Consider the following 13,795-nt stretch of genomic DNA (forward strand, 5'->3'; position numbering starts at 1 on the left):
ATCCCACAGCTTAGTGCATTTACTATGATTTATGCCAAGATCTGGCCTAAATCACAGAGCAAGTCTACACCAGGTCAAAGTTGACATAAATACCAACCTTTGGCACATGCCCAGCAAAAGTTGTTCCAAACTTAAAGGGGTTGTGCCAAGTTATCACCCATCTACAGGATAGGGTATAACTTTATGATCAGTGTGGGATAGTAGCAAGCCAGCAGCCAAAGAGACCCCATTATAATCAATGGGGTCCATTCAGCACCACCCCGATCCGGCACTTAAGGTTTTTCTATTGTTCGGTTCCAAGAACAGAAACGTACAAACAAAAACCAATGACGGCAGCGTGAGTCTAAGCAGCCATTCTTTATCCTCACTCCTTGGAGATCGTGTCCCTGTATATTTTTGCCTTATTGATTTCTGTCTAAGGAGATAATACTAGGATGCCAAAGGAGCAGTTAATTGGTTCTGTACTACTTACTGTATCATCTGATCACTGCGTCATAAATAATATAGTGCTGAGGCTCCTTGGGGAAATGAGGGGCATTAATCTTCGGCTGCTCAGACTCTCCATATCAGTCTTGTTTGGAGCAAATGAGAATCAGGAGGCACATCATCTTTTAAAGGGCCACGCCGGTGTTCCCCCCCCCCCCCTTCATATTCATTATGCAGCGGTCCCTTCAGTATATACACGGTCAAAAAAATCCCTTCCCTAGAAAAAGTTTTGGGAACGGAACAAAACTTTCTCTGTGATTGTAACATTGTTATAAGTAAAGGATTGCAAGATCAGAATAAAAGGGGCATTCATTGTGGAAAACTGACCCTTTAAAGGAAGGCTCTAGTACCCTGGCGACCAGGGCGCCATGGAAGTGTGACTATATTGTGGGGACATTCCTGTGACCCCCTTGTGTGTGCGGCCGAGTATTATCCTGCTGGAAGTCGCCATGAGAGGAACACATGTGGCTGCAGGATGTCCTGAACATATCGCTGAGCCGTCATTGTCCCTCGTACCACTACTAGGAGTGACCGACTGAAGTATGCATGGACCCCCAACTATCACCACCAAGATAAATTATAACATTTTGCCTTTCAGCTGCTTCCACTAGGGGGAGCCCAATGCATTTGGATTTCTACAGCTCCCATCAAACTTAAGCCCCATTCATATCTGTTTTAAAGCCCCGCTGTGATTTCCACGGTTCAGCTGAATGCACCCCACTGCCTATAATGGGGCAGGTCTGGCTTCTGACATTCTAACTAGCATTTTAGGGTCCTTTCACAAGGCAGAATATTTCCACTCCTCAATTTTCCGCTGCGAATTTCCCCTACCATTACCTGCATGTATACATGAGGATCTCGGTGGGGAGTTTTCGGTGATTTTAGCTGTGGCATGCAGAAATATTGCACCTGTGTTAAAGGGTCCTTAACAGATGGGATAGTGCTACATGCTGCGCTATTTTGTCTAAACTCTTCTGGCAAGTGGAACCTCCGATGCAGATGTGCATGTGCCCTAAGCGGTATAGCCCCATAGGCAGTGAGCTCCTCCTAGTGGTGGTTTGAGAAGAAGCAGCAGTAAGAGCTTAGTCCTTGGCTGGCTTTCCTTACAGGTTTCCTAGCACTGGAGTGATCGGCTTCTTTGGAGAGGTCATAATTATGGATGATCCTTCTATCAGAAATATAATTTTGTCCAAAGTGGTGAAGCGAAAGCAGTATTATTATGTCTATATATTAAGTAAGTGCACCTTGTAGTACTGGTTTCTCTCTTGAGCACTTCATCTGCAGTTCCGCAGGGGCGGTACTAAGGCACTTCTCTACAAGCTCCAATGCTGGAATCAGGAACTGAAGGGGAAACAGTGGTAGAATGGTTTAATGCCCTCATCCCCTTCTATGAACCCTACAGAGATGCACAGTATACCTTTAGGACAGCTGGACCACTGCTAGTAACTTACAGGACAGGATTGCAGCTATATGGGGTGCACAACTAGCATTCCCTACTTGGCTCAGAAGCCTTAGGGGGCCCAAAGGCACATGGAGGTTAGGGGGCTCTGTTGATTTTGTTTCGGGATTGAAGAGCTTCTAGTTGCGCCTCTCGCAGAGGTAACTCCCCATTATTAATTTTATATATATATTTCACAGACAGGGCACAAGCAAGGGATCTGTACATATTGCCATCCTTGGTTGTTTGTGTGGATCCTGTGCCAGCCACCAGCACTGAGGTATCCAAGACCGAGCTGCTGCCTGCATCCTGTAATAAGCACTTCGCCGCCCGCCCTCCCCTCCCCGGTACATGAAATCGCTCGCACTGAATGCCTCAAGGACACAATTATTTAAAGCGCCGGCTCTTGTGGAATAATTGAGAACACAAAAATAAACAGCAGAGTTGTCAGGCGATCAGTGCGCATCGGGGGGAATATAAGGTGGAGGTGTGCGGATCTATCGGCACGGCTGATTTTCTACCAGATATGGATCACCCAGCTGTTATTGACACATCAAATCAAGGAGGGCCATTTGCTTTCTAATTCCCAGTGGCAGGAAAGTGCTAAACGAAGTAAAGTGGAAGGCAAATAGCCTGCAGCCCACGACGGATGAAAACCGGTGTCCTCATAAACAGCGGCTGAGTATAAGCCAGAGGTTTCTCTACCAGGAATCCCGCAATAGAATTCAAGGCTAGAAAGAGTAAGATTCATTTAAAGGGAACCCGTCCTGTTCTCAAGTCAGTAAGGTGAGATGCATGTAGTAGCTATAAAGCCGCCAACTCTTTCATTCATACTTACCCCATCCCCCCCCCCATACAGGCTTTTCTTAGATTTGCCTCCTGCTGCTATGAATGTGTCAAGTAGGCGGTCCTTAATACTCACTGTCAATCAACACTGATGTCACCCGTTGACTAGTGGAGAGCGTCTACTTGACACATTCACAGCTCCATTCATATTGGAAGCCGAATCGCAGAGGTAATGGGGTAGAGTACAGGATGAAACCATTGAGTCAACGGGCCACAGCTTGTGACAAGGCTATGCAGGGAACCCCATTGACATGAAGGGCGTGTTCACACCAGTGCCTTTATGTACAGTTCAGGTAGGCAAGAAACATACATGAAAGAAAACAAAAAAATGAAAATGTACGGCAGGCTAAATGTTGTCAAAAGTATGCATAGTTCGACTATGTTTAACCCATTACAGCCTGTGGATCAAAAAAAAAAAAAAAGTGTATTTCACAGATGAACATGCAATACCAGACAGAACCTGCGGCCAGGCTTAAAATAACGTAGCAATGACAGAATGGTGGGGTGCACTTTTTTTTTCCATTTTCACATGGAAGTCAATGGGAAGCAGAGGCAGTCGGACTGGTTTCTGTCCCTATCGGTTATTTACTCCATTTAATGGATCCGTTTTCTCCTCTGCGCAGAAAGAGTATAACTTACGAATCCGTCACAAACTGATGCAGAAGATAAGCATAACGGAAACAGTGTCCTTTTTTTTTTTTTTTTCATAGATCAAACTTTTTTGCTAAAAAATGGACACTTAGGCTACATTCATGAGCGAGATGCTCAGACAGATATTGCGCTCGCCAATGCGCAATTTTCCCGATGTTTCGATGTATTTTTGATTTTTTTAAAAACCAAGGCTGGTCACTAAGGGGTTAAGGTATGACTCTGTAACCTGCTCTATGCTCCCCCCCCCCCCCCCTCCCCGGATCTCTAGGACATGATTATGATTGATAGTCACCATTTCTCATGTTGCACAGCAGGTGGCGTTCCGTCATCAACCGATCACAAGTCGTCACGGGTAAAAGATTTATTTACAAGAAAAACACTATTATTCCTCATTCTTTTCATTCTCAAGAAATGTCCATTCCAAGTATAAATAACATCAGCAATCATTACACAAACAGGTTAGAAAAATTACAATAAAAGCTTAGAATGAGTGACAACATAAAGCTGGCGGGCCGCGTCATCGCTGCCCCGTGCCGTAGGCTAGAAGAGAGGCTGCAGTAGTGATGGCACGCTGGAAACAAATACCGTCATCTGGAGACTGGGAACAATGGTGAGAATGCTCACCAGTTACAAGAACTGGAGAGACAATAGGTGGATGATGCTGCCATCTAGTGGTCGTTTGGCAGATACACAGTTATGGAAAATTAAAACAAGTTTTTGCAATTTTTTTTCTTTAATCCACAAAATATGGGACAGTATAGGAAGTCAGAGCGTCGGGGATGTTGCACGGACGGGCCTGTGCCGCACTGGGAGGAGCCATCGTGTAGGTGAAGATAAATGTATCAGTTTTCGGGAGTTGCAGTCTGTGTAATAACTGAGTTAAGGCTATGTTCACACGGGGCGACATTTGCTGTGAAGAATCTGCAGCGTAATATCTGCACCATTTGGGGCAGTTTTTGACGGGGTATTTAGGGCGGAATTCACCCCTTCATCTGCAGGTACAAGTCCGCTAGAATTGCGTGCTGCAAAATTTTACATCGCAGGTCCATTTACACAACAGATTTTTAACATCTCATTCACTTTGCTGCGACTGCAGTTGCCGCAGATGTTTCGTGCACGAAAAATAGACGGCGTACTGTCATAGGCTGAAGTTTTTTTGTTTGTTTTTTTTTAATTCCCAAAATACAGCGACACACTTGTCCACAGGCTGTTTGTGGTACTGCAGGTCACACCCATTCACTTTAATACAACTGCAATACCAGACACAAGCCATGGTCAGGGGTGGCGCTGTTTAAGGAAAATGCACATGACAAACGTAGATTTTGACACAGATTTGAAACGGTCTTAAGGCTGTATGTACACGAGTGCAATTGTGAACCTGCGGGTTTTCTGTGATCACGATGCATCACATCGCTGTGTTCCAATGTTTAATTGCAAAAACATAAAATCGCAGTCCAACCAGTAGGACCACTAAGGATCAGTAGAACGGCACACCCCAAATACATCAGGTGAGAGGAGCGGTTGGGTGCATGCATGACCACCGCCGTATCACTTCCACAGGGCTGACGGAGGTCGCTGAGCGCTGCACTTGGCTACCTCTACAGACCGTGAATGAAGTGGCAGTCGTGCATGCTCCCTTCAACAAGCGGATATGGGGTGCGCTTTTCTCCCGCTCCCCAGAGGGCAGCAGCATGCATGTTGTGCATCCATTGTCCAGGCTGCACTTCACTGACCTCAATGTGAAGGTCAGTAGAGAACAGTAAGTAAAACAACTCCTTAAAGTGCACCTCCAGAGCCGTGACAGCGGGAGCCAACAGCCTGCAGATACCGAGGCAACTGTTCAAAACCAGAAGTGGTGAGTGCGGGCACACATCGCTGAATTACTGCAGATCTCTTCATTGTCTGACACTGACTGGCAGGAATGCTGCCTTCCAATAGGTGGCGCTGTAGCAGCATTGTTCTATCTTTTTGCATATTTCCCAGAGGAGCATGCATGGCCTTATAAAAGTCTCCTCACACCTTCTAGGTGCTCTCCTTAAGGGGGACCAATACCCTTCCAGAGCCACATCTATGGGCCTCTCACTAGGAGAGCCAGACACCTACTAATGAGGGGCAATCACCGCGAAACAGTCTGTCTGTACATGTTTAGGTTTTCCTTTTGGAGAAGAATGACTCTGGCTTATACCCCCAGTCATGTAATAGGGCCTGTTAAAATGTCATTGACATTGACTTACAGGAATGTTGTCTTTCAATAGGTGGCGCTGTAGCAGCATTTTTTCATCTTCCTATTTGCACCCTCTCAATTAAATTCAAACTGAAGGGGTGAAATCTGCTGCAAATCTGCACCAAAACCTGCAGCAAATCAGCGACGTGTGAACACACCCATAAGGTTACTTGAGGAACACTTGCCTGTACCGCCAGCTGCAACTCCACCTTTATCCTGGCAGAAAACATAAGAGGGTGCAACTCTGTCCCAAAATTAGAGGGTCACTTTAAAGGTAGTTTCCAAATTCCTGCCGCACCTCCGATTCGGTTTTCAGTCAATCAAGATGGCTGCAGCAATTTTCTAACTAGCCAATACACACTGTGCACTACTCTGATTGGCCAGTGCTCACATGAGCAGCTTTGGCCAATCGTAGAGCAGGTATTCTGCATGGATAGTTTAGTACTTCCAATGCACTATGGGGATTAAGTAGTCTGAAGATTGCATTGGCCATCTTGGACGGTTGAAAACAGGATCTGGCAGATCTGAGGGATGACAAAGAATAACTGCGGACAATATAAGCCCCGCCCCTCTAGTCCCAGAACAGAACTTTGTCCCAAAACCAGAGGGTCACTTTAAGTCTGTTTAATTTCACATTGATGTCAATGAAGCAGATATTGGACTCATGGCGATAATACAGCTGCCCCACGACAATCCTGAATCACCAGGACCCTACATACCACCAAGTCAGAATACAAAAGATCGGACGCGGTGTCCATGTTCCGTGTGATGCGAGTCACGCCTGAGTGTGTCGGGCTTAACTTACGGTCGCCCTAATATAGATAAAAGATGGGTCATCCACAAGTAAATCCGCACACATCACAAATCCTACAAGTACGCCACGTAGACCCCCTACCTGACCCAACCAGAACCCTACTGTACACCGATGAGGGGAATGGTCCCAGAGCCGGTCCTGTCTGTACATGACTATCTCTTGCTTCTGGAGAAGACTCTGGTTTGGTTTATATCCTAAGTCATGTTACAAGCCTTCCAATAGGTGGCGCTGCAGAGACATTGTATGATTGTCCATTTGCATACCAAGATTTCCCAGAGGAGCACTGCATGACTTCTAGGTCTTCGCACACCTTCCTGGCAGCCTCCACAAGGAGAAACAGTACCCCTCCTGATCAACCTGATTAGTTACTAACGAGTTCAGGAACCTTTCACACGAGCCAGAATTTGGCCACAGTACGCACCAAAACTGAAGCTGCCTCTCTTGAAAATGTAGCCGTGAGGATTTCCATGGGACTGCGGGAGATAGTACAAAGCACTTGGCTATTTCCATCAGACCCATTGAAATGAATAGAGTGGCGGCTGCGCATGTGCGTCCTCCATTCAAGAGCACCACTTTGGGGAAGGGGGACAACGGGATTCCTGTTCTCGGGATTGGTGAAATAACATCTTAACTCCACAATACTCCTTTAAGAAACTGCAAAGTTTTTCATTGCTTTCCCTTGAGACAATTAGTCTTTCTTAGACAATAAAAGACTAACACAAGAATCTTATAACATGGTAATTCAACGTGCCATAAAAGTAGGAAGGGAGAGCGCCTGTTGTTGCGATTGGTCTAGATCACAAAGGTGGGTGGGGGGGGTGTGCTTTAAATTTTTGGCACTGCGGGGCAATTCCAAATATATCCCAATTTCCTTCTCTTATACAACACAGAAGGAAGGATCAAAGGTCTACTGGGCTTGTAGTACCTCCATAACAAGGGACCCATCAGGTAAAAACATATAAACTGCGTTATGCCTAGTGTAGGGCCTACAAGGGCAGAAAGGACAAGAGCTCCACTGAGATTATCCATGTGTCATACCCCGTGCCCTCAGGCCTTGCATACCAGTATGCATCAGTTTAGGCGTATTATACAATGGATCAAGCCTGGGTTAATACTCTGTATGGATGAAAAAGGTATTTGGTGTGACTGCAGAGTACACAAAATGGAAATTAAAGGGGCCCTACAATGTAATAAAGCGGGGTTACCTAGTGAAAGTACAAAACTTTGAGGATATATCAAACAACTCATGTGAAACTGTTGGCTACCTGAGCAAATGCAGCTCTTAACTGGACAGGAGAATAAGCTAATCCAATCCGGAAATACAACCACCAACACTTGCTATATAACCTATGCCTAAAAGAGCCAGAATGGGTTGGTTCTGTCTGTAATGACAACTCTCAACTTCTAGTAGTCAGTGATTCATATCTTAACATAATGAGGGAGGGAAGAAACCTATCCAAGCAAGTCTAAAAAACAATCTTGTTTTGACAACAACATAATTATAATGATTTCCCCATCGTTGGTCAGTCGAGAGTTCAGCTTCTACAGAAGGAAACCAATTCACATTGTTGGTGCCTTTGCGGACTCGGAGATAAAAGTCTATGGCACTTTTGGGTGCATTGAAGCAGCGGAGCTGAATAGGTCCCTGTAGCAGACCTTTGGCCAGTCAAGAACCCTCTTGCCTGGCCAGAGAGGACATCTTGGGATCAAATCCTGTAGAAGTCTATCAAACAGCCCCCCAGTACAATACACAAAATTACATACAAGGCCAGTGTTCAGGATCAATTATACTGTGGAGGTAAACATACTACGCAAAGTCTGTCATACAGAGAATTAAAACATCACATCCCTTTACACTGCGCGCTATAGAAAGAACCAGTGATCGTTTGGGGCCCATTAGCTAAAGAGGAGTGATGTAAACACTTAATTCAGTGTGAGTATTCCAAGAGTTAAAAACCAGAAGAAAATCAATATAAAATAAGGCACATGGAAAAGAAGGCTTCCAGAGTCACCTTCTCCAACCAGCTACGTCCGCACGGCCAGCAGAACATTAGTTTTGGTCCTCGTTAGGCAGAGTTCACATGTAGCGAGCACCGGCCACAACAATTACACTTAATTAAAAAAGAATAATCCAACATTCAGAGAAGGTGATCCGTGTCTGCGAGGGCTGGACCGTCCTGCTTCACCAGCTTCTGATGGATGCGGCCATTTAGAAACGTGGAGTTAAGTTTACATCTTGCAGGCTGAGGCCCTCCTTGCTCTTGTGCCAAAATACCATACGCTAATCTGAGCCAATGAAATTGCGTAACTGAGGATTAGTTATAAAAGTCTGTCTACATGCCTTAAAAAAAAAAAAAAAAAAAAAAAAAAAAAAAAGGAAAAAGAATAGAAAAAAAAAAATTCATAAAAAAAGAGGGGAAAAACAAAAACCACAACATCATCTAAGGCTGGGTTCACGCATTTTCCTCCTCAGTCATGCGAGGAGGGAGACTAAGGCCCCCTGTCCACGGGCGTTGCAGTATCCCACGGCGGAGCCGCAGACAGATCTCCGCTGTTAGGCTAACCGCGGAGAATCGTGGCTATTCGCAACATGCTGCAAATTGCCGTCCGCGAGCGGAGAATCGCAATGCTTCTCCGCTCATGGACACGGGCCAGCGCTTTCCGTAGCAATGCTATGGAAAGCTTCTGTCGGCGTGATTCGCCGGCGATTTACCGCCGGCGAAATCACTGCCGTGGACAGGGGGCCTTAATATCACATTCATTGTATGACGAATAAATGGCATCAGAAGGACCTCATGTGGCTTCCGTACAGCCCGGGGTCGGCAGACATGAATGTAACACAATGGGATAATGTCTTAAGGCAAAAAATAAAATTAAAACACCTAAGGCATGGTTTAAAAAATACTAATACTTTTGCGACAATGTATAAAGAAAGAATGGAGTAACGCTAAGAAGGGCGCTTTCACACATGGTGGAATATTCCAGACCAAAAACTGCATGTAGAACATGTGCATTGTAATGCGGAATTAAAGGGGTTGTCCCGAGGCAGCAAGTGGGTCTGTACACTTCTGCATGGCCATAATAATGCACTTTGTAATGTACATTGTGCATTAATTATGAGCCATGCAGAAGTTATAAAAAGTTTTATACTTACCTGTTCCGTTGCTGGCGTCCTCGTCTCCATGGTGCCGACTAATTTTCGCCCTCCGATGGCCAAATTAGCCGCGCTTGCGCAGTCCGGGTCTTCTGCAGTCTTCTATGGGGCTCCGTGTAGCTCCGTGTAGCTCCGCCCCGTCACGTGCCGATTCCAGCCAATCAGGAGGCTGGAATCGGCAATGGACCGCACAGAAGAGCTGCGGTCCACGGAGGAAGAGGCCATCTTCAGCGGTGAGTAGAGAAGTCACCGGAGCGCGGGGATTCAGGTAAGCGCTCCGGTGAGCTTTCTTTACCTCCCTGCATCGGGGTTGTCTCGCGCCGAACGGGGGGGGGGGTTGAAAAAAAAAAAAACCCGTTTCGGCGCGGGACAACCCCTTTAATAAGGGTTTTGCTTGTTAAAAATGTGCGCAATTCCACATCTTAAAAACGGATTTTCTGCCACGTGTGAAGGCATCCTAAAAAAATAAAAATAAAAAAACAATTTCCCCCAAAAAAATGTCCATTGATTTAAAAAAATAAAAACTAAAAACTAGTAGTAATAAAAAGGCAAACCTAAAAATAGGAGGAAAAAGGAAAAAAGAAAAAAAAAGAAAAAAGGGGGAGTACAGAGAAGAAAAAAGGGGAAGAAAGAAAAAAAAAATAGAAATGGGGAAGTAAAATGTGAAATGAAAGGAAAAGTGTAAAAATAAAAACAGGAAAAAAGAAAAAAAGTTAACTGGAAAAATAGTTAACAAAAATGAAACAAGGTAAAAACAAGTGGAAAAATGGAAAAAAATGAGACAAATAAAAAAGGTAAAAAAGGCAAAATTCTAAAAAAATAAAAGCCAACAGCGGCAGTTCTGTTTACAGAAGAGCGGACTGAACAACTAGTTCATCAGTTATGCAATTCCCAGCTCGTATAAAATACTGCCTTGGGCTCGGCGTTCATGAAGAGCGCTGTAACAGGTCTCCGGTATTCCAGCATTCTCCCCCTCTGGTCTGTAACAGTTGGCACAGAGCGGGCAGATGCCCACTGCGTGGTCCAGTAATAAAGTGCAGGCTTCAATCCGCAGCCCCCGCCTTATAGTTCATCAAGAGCGGAGCACCGGAGATGGATAGCCTGCAGCCTCCGGAAGCTTCCAAGAAGCAGAGAGATCTCATCAGTCCGTTTTACTTAAGGAATTGCACTTGAATCACATTTCTTCATCACGTCCTTCTGCGTTGTCCGCTCCTTCCATACTCGCATGAATTAGCTTTTCCATTGTTTTCGGTCAATACCTTTATTCTCCGGTATGTGGCGGTATCGACATTTGTCGCCGTAAGTGCAGCTGTTCTGTCTCCAGTAGATACATTCACTGCTTTTAGGGGTTAATTTCTTCTTAGCACTAAAAAAAAAAAAAAGGAAAAAAATTAATAAAATTTAAAATAAAGAGGAAAAAAAAATTCTATGGGTGGCCAATCTAATAAAATAGAAAACCAAGCCACACTCCCTTCCATAAATGGCCTCCCAATCCAGCGCCCCCCAATCCCCTCCATTCTGGTCCCAGAAGAAGCTGCAGCAGTCATGGGCCATTCGTGGCAGCATCATAATTTAAGGGGGTTGTTGCACGTGTACCAGTTTAGCTGCAGTAAGTGACAGTGCTGTACATTGTACAGTGGCCTGGAATGGTACTGCAGGCTGAGCCCCTATTGAAATGAATGACACTCAGTCTGCAGTACCATCCTGGGCCACTACACAGCGTTGTCACATCCTGCAGCAAAACAGCTAGACGTGAAACCTAGTCTTTAAAGCCCTGACTGGCCAAGCGGTCATGTGCATAATGAACAATATGTGATTGTTCTCAGTAAGAGAAACCACGTAGTCTTGTAGACATGATACCTTTTAATGGCTAACAAAAATACATGATGTAATAATAGCGAGCTTTCGTACCAACGCAGGGTACTTCTTCCGGCTAATGGATTGGATCTGAAGAGGCATGGATATTTATACACACTTATAACATACATACTTATGACAAGGCACAGATATGGATGTGATTGGTTCGCACTTAAAAGGAATTCTGCAACAGCAAACAAACATATTTTGTCTAGGCATTGATAGCGGAGTGAAAGTTTTATGGTCCCTAAATTACTGTTGGAGGGTGGAGGTCATCAGGCTTGACTTTCTACAAGAGATACACAAGCATTTTTAGCTAAACACTGATAAGGGAGTGAAAGTTTATGGTGCCTGAATTACTGTTGATGGGGGTCTTATCTGTGCAATCAAGTCTCACACTTCCCATTCACGCATAAATCCTGGGGAATAATTTAACCCAGTGTTCAGCGTGTCAAAGGTTGTTATCAATTTATATTCCCAAATTCTTCTGTGGTTTTGTGACTTGAAACCACCCTTCAATATCAAAACTCTCATATCTCCTATGTCATGTCCATGGTTAGAGAAGTGCTCGGCCACAGGTAACTCTCTTTTTCTGTGTTCAATTGTATGGCGATGAGATCTCATCCTGGCTTTCAGTTTCTGTCCCGTTTCCCCAACATAAAGACCCCCAACAGTACATTTACTGCACATGATCAGGTACACAACATTGGACGAGGAACACGTAAATGTCTCTGGGATCTTATAGTCCTGCTGTGTGTTGGGGATCCGTATCCTGTCCGTAGTCAGTATATGTGAGCAGGTCTTACAGCTCCTTACATTACAGGGATAAGTTCCTTTTTGTGTGTCAGAGGGTAATGCACTCCTGATTATAAAGTTCCTCAAGTTAGGAGGCTGCCTGTAACACAGAAGCGGAGGGTCCGGGAATATGGTTTTCAGATGGTCATCCTTGTGCAGGGTATGGTGGAGTTTTCTTGCGGTTTTCCTTAGTATCTCTAGTTGCGGATTGTAGGTCACTACTAGAGGCACACGATTGTTTCTTTCCTTCTCCTTGTATTGGAGTAGTTGATTTCTGGGTATCCTGGTGGCTCTGGTGATTTGGTCATCAATTGAGGTGGGATGGTAGCCCTGATTTATAAATGTTCTTTTAAGATGGTACAAATGTTCCTCTCTGTCTGTTGGGTTGGAGCAGATCCGGTTGTATCTGATGGCCTGGCTGTAGACAATGGACTTTTTGATGTGTTTAGGATGGAAACTGTCCCATCTGAGGTATGTGGGCCGATCAATCGGTTTTCGGTATAGTGATGTCTGTATTGAGTTGTTTGAAATTTTTATGGTGGTGTCCAAAAAGTTGATTTCTGTATGCGAGTAGCTTAATGTCAGGTTTATGGTGGGGTGGAATGCATTGAATCTTTCATGGAATTTTATTAATTCTTGTTCGGTGTTGGTCCAGATGATTATGATGTCATCAATGTAGCGGAAGTAGGCCAATGGTTTGCTGGGGCAAGAGGCCAGAAAGTCACTCTCCAGTTTTGCCATAAAAAGGTTGGCATATTGCGGTGCCTTTTTACTGCCCATGGCAGTCCCTGTGAGTTGCAGGAATTTCTCTTTGCCAAAGGAGAAATAATTGTGTGTGAGAATGAATCTTGTGAGTTGCAGCACTGCATCAGAGGCGACCCCATTGGCCTCAAGGTGCGCCTGGCAGGCAGTCAGTCCATCCTCGTGTGGGATGTTGGAATATAAGGATTCCACATCCATAGTGGCCAGGATGGTGCCATTGGGGAGGGGACCTACGGTTGACAGTTTGTTCAGTAGGTCCGTGGTGTCTTGCAGGTAGCTGGTTGTGTTTCTCACCAGTGGTTTGAGGATGCCTTCCACCCATCCTGATATTCCTTCAGTGAGGGTTCCCACACCTGAGATAATCGGCCTTCCTGGGTTGCCAGCTTTGTGTAGTTTTGGAAGCATGTAGAATGTTCCAACCTTGGGGTCCTCTGGTATCAAGTCCAGAAGTTTTGTGGAGCCCACAGGCAGGCTTCTAATGACCCTTCTCAATTCCCTCACATATTTCTGAGTCGGGTCTTGATTCAGTTTGGTGTAGTATTTGGTGTCCGTCAGCTGTCTGTTTGCTTCCTTTTTGTAGTCCGATGTGTTCATGAGGACTATAGCACCCCCTTTATCTGCAGGCTTAATGGTGATTTCCTTGTTGCTCTTAAGAGCATGGATGGCCCTTCTTTCCTGCATATTGATATTAAATGTTTCACTTCCATGCTTGTCCAGTATAGTGGATTGCACCGCATGCCTAAAGAAGTCTATGTATTTGTCCAAAGT

General features: G+C 44.9%; 1 protein-coding gene across 2 annotated transcripts in view; it reads right to left on the minus strand.

Annotated features, from left to right (window-relative positions):
* Positions 1 to 10,004: 10,004 nt before the first annotated feature.
* Positions 10,005 to 13,795, minus strand: part of LOC136626236 (stress-induced-phosphoprotein 1-like) — a 74,895-nt gene continuing 71,104 nt past the window's right edge. For both annotated transcript variants that reach the window (XM_066601110.1, XM_066601109.1), the window contains exon 15: positions 10,005 to 10,979. In XM_066601110.1, coding sequence (XP_066457207.1) covers positions 10,844 to 10,979 — 136 coding nt within the window. In that variant the 3' untranslated portion in view covers positions 10,005 to 10,843. The remainder of the gene's footprint in view (positions 10,980 to 13,795) is intronic.

This window comes from Eleutherodactylus coqui, chromosome 4 (assembly GCF_035609145.1).
Source record: "Eleutherodactylus coqui strain aEleCoq1 chromosome 4, aEleCoq1.hap1, whole genome shotgun sequence".
Taxonomy (NCBI): domain Eukaryota; kingdom Metazoa; phylum Chordata; class Amphibia; order Anura; family Eleutherodactylidae; genus Eleutherodactylus; species Eleutherodactylus coqui.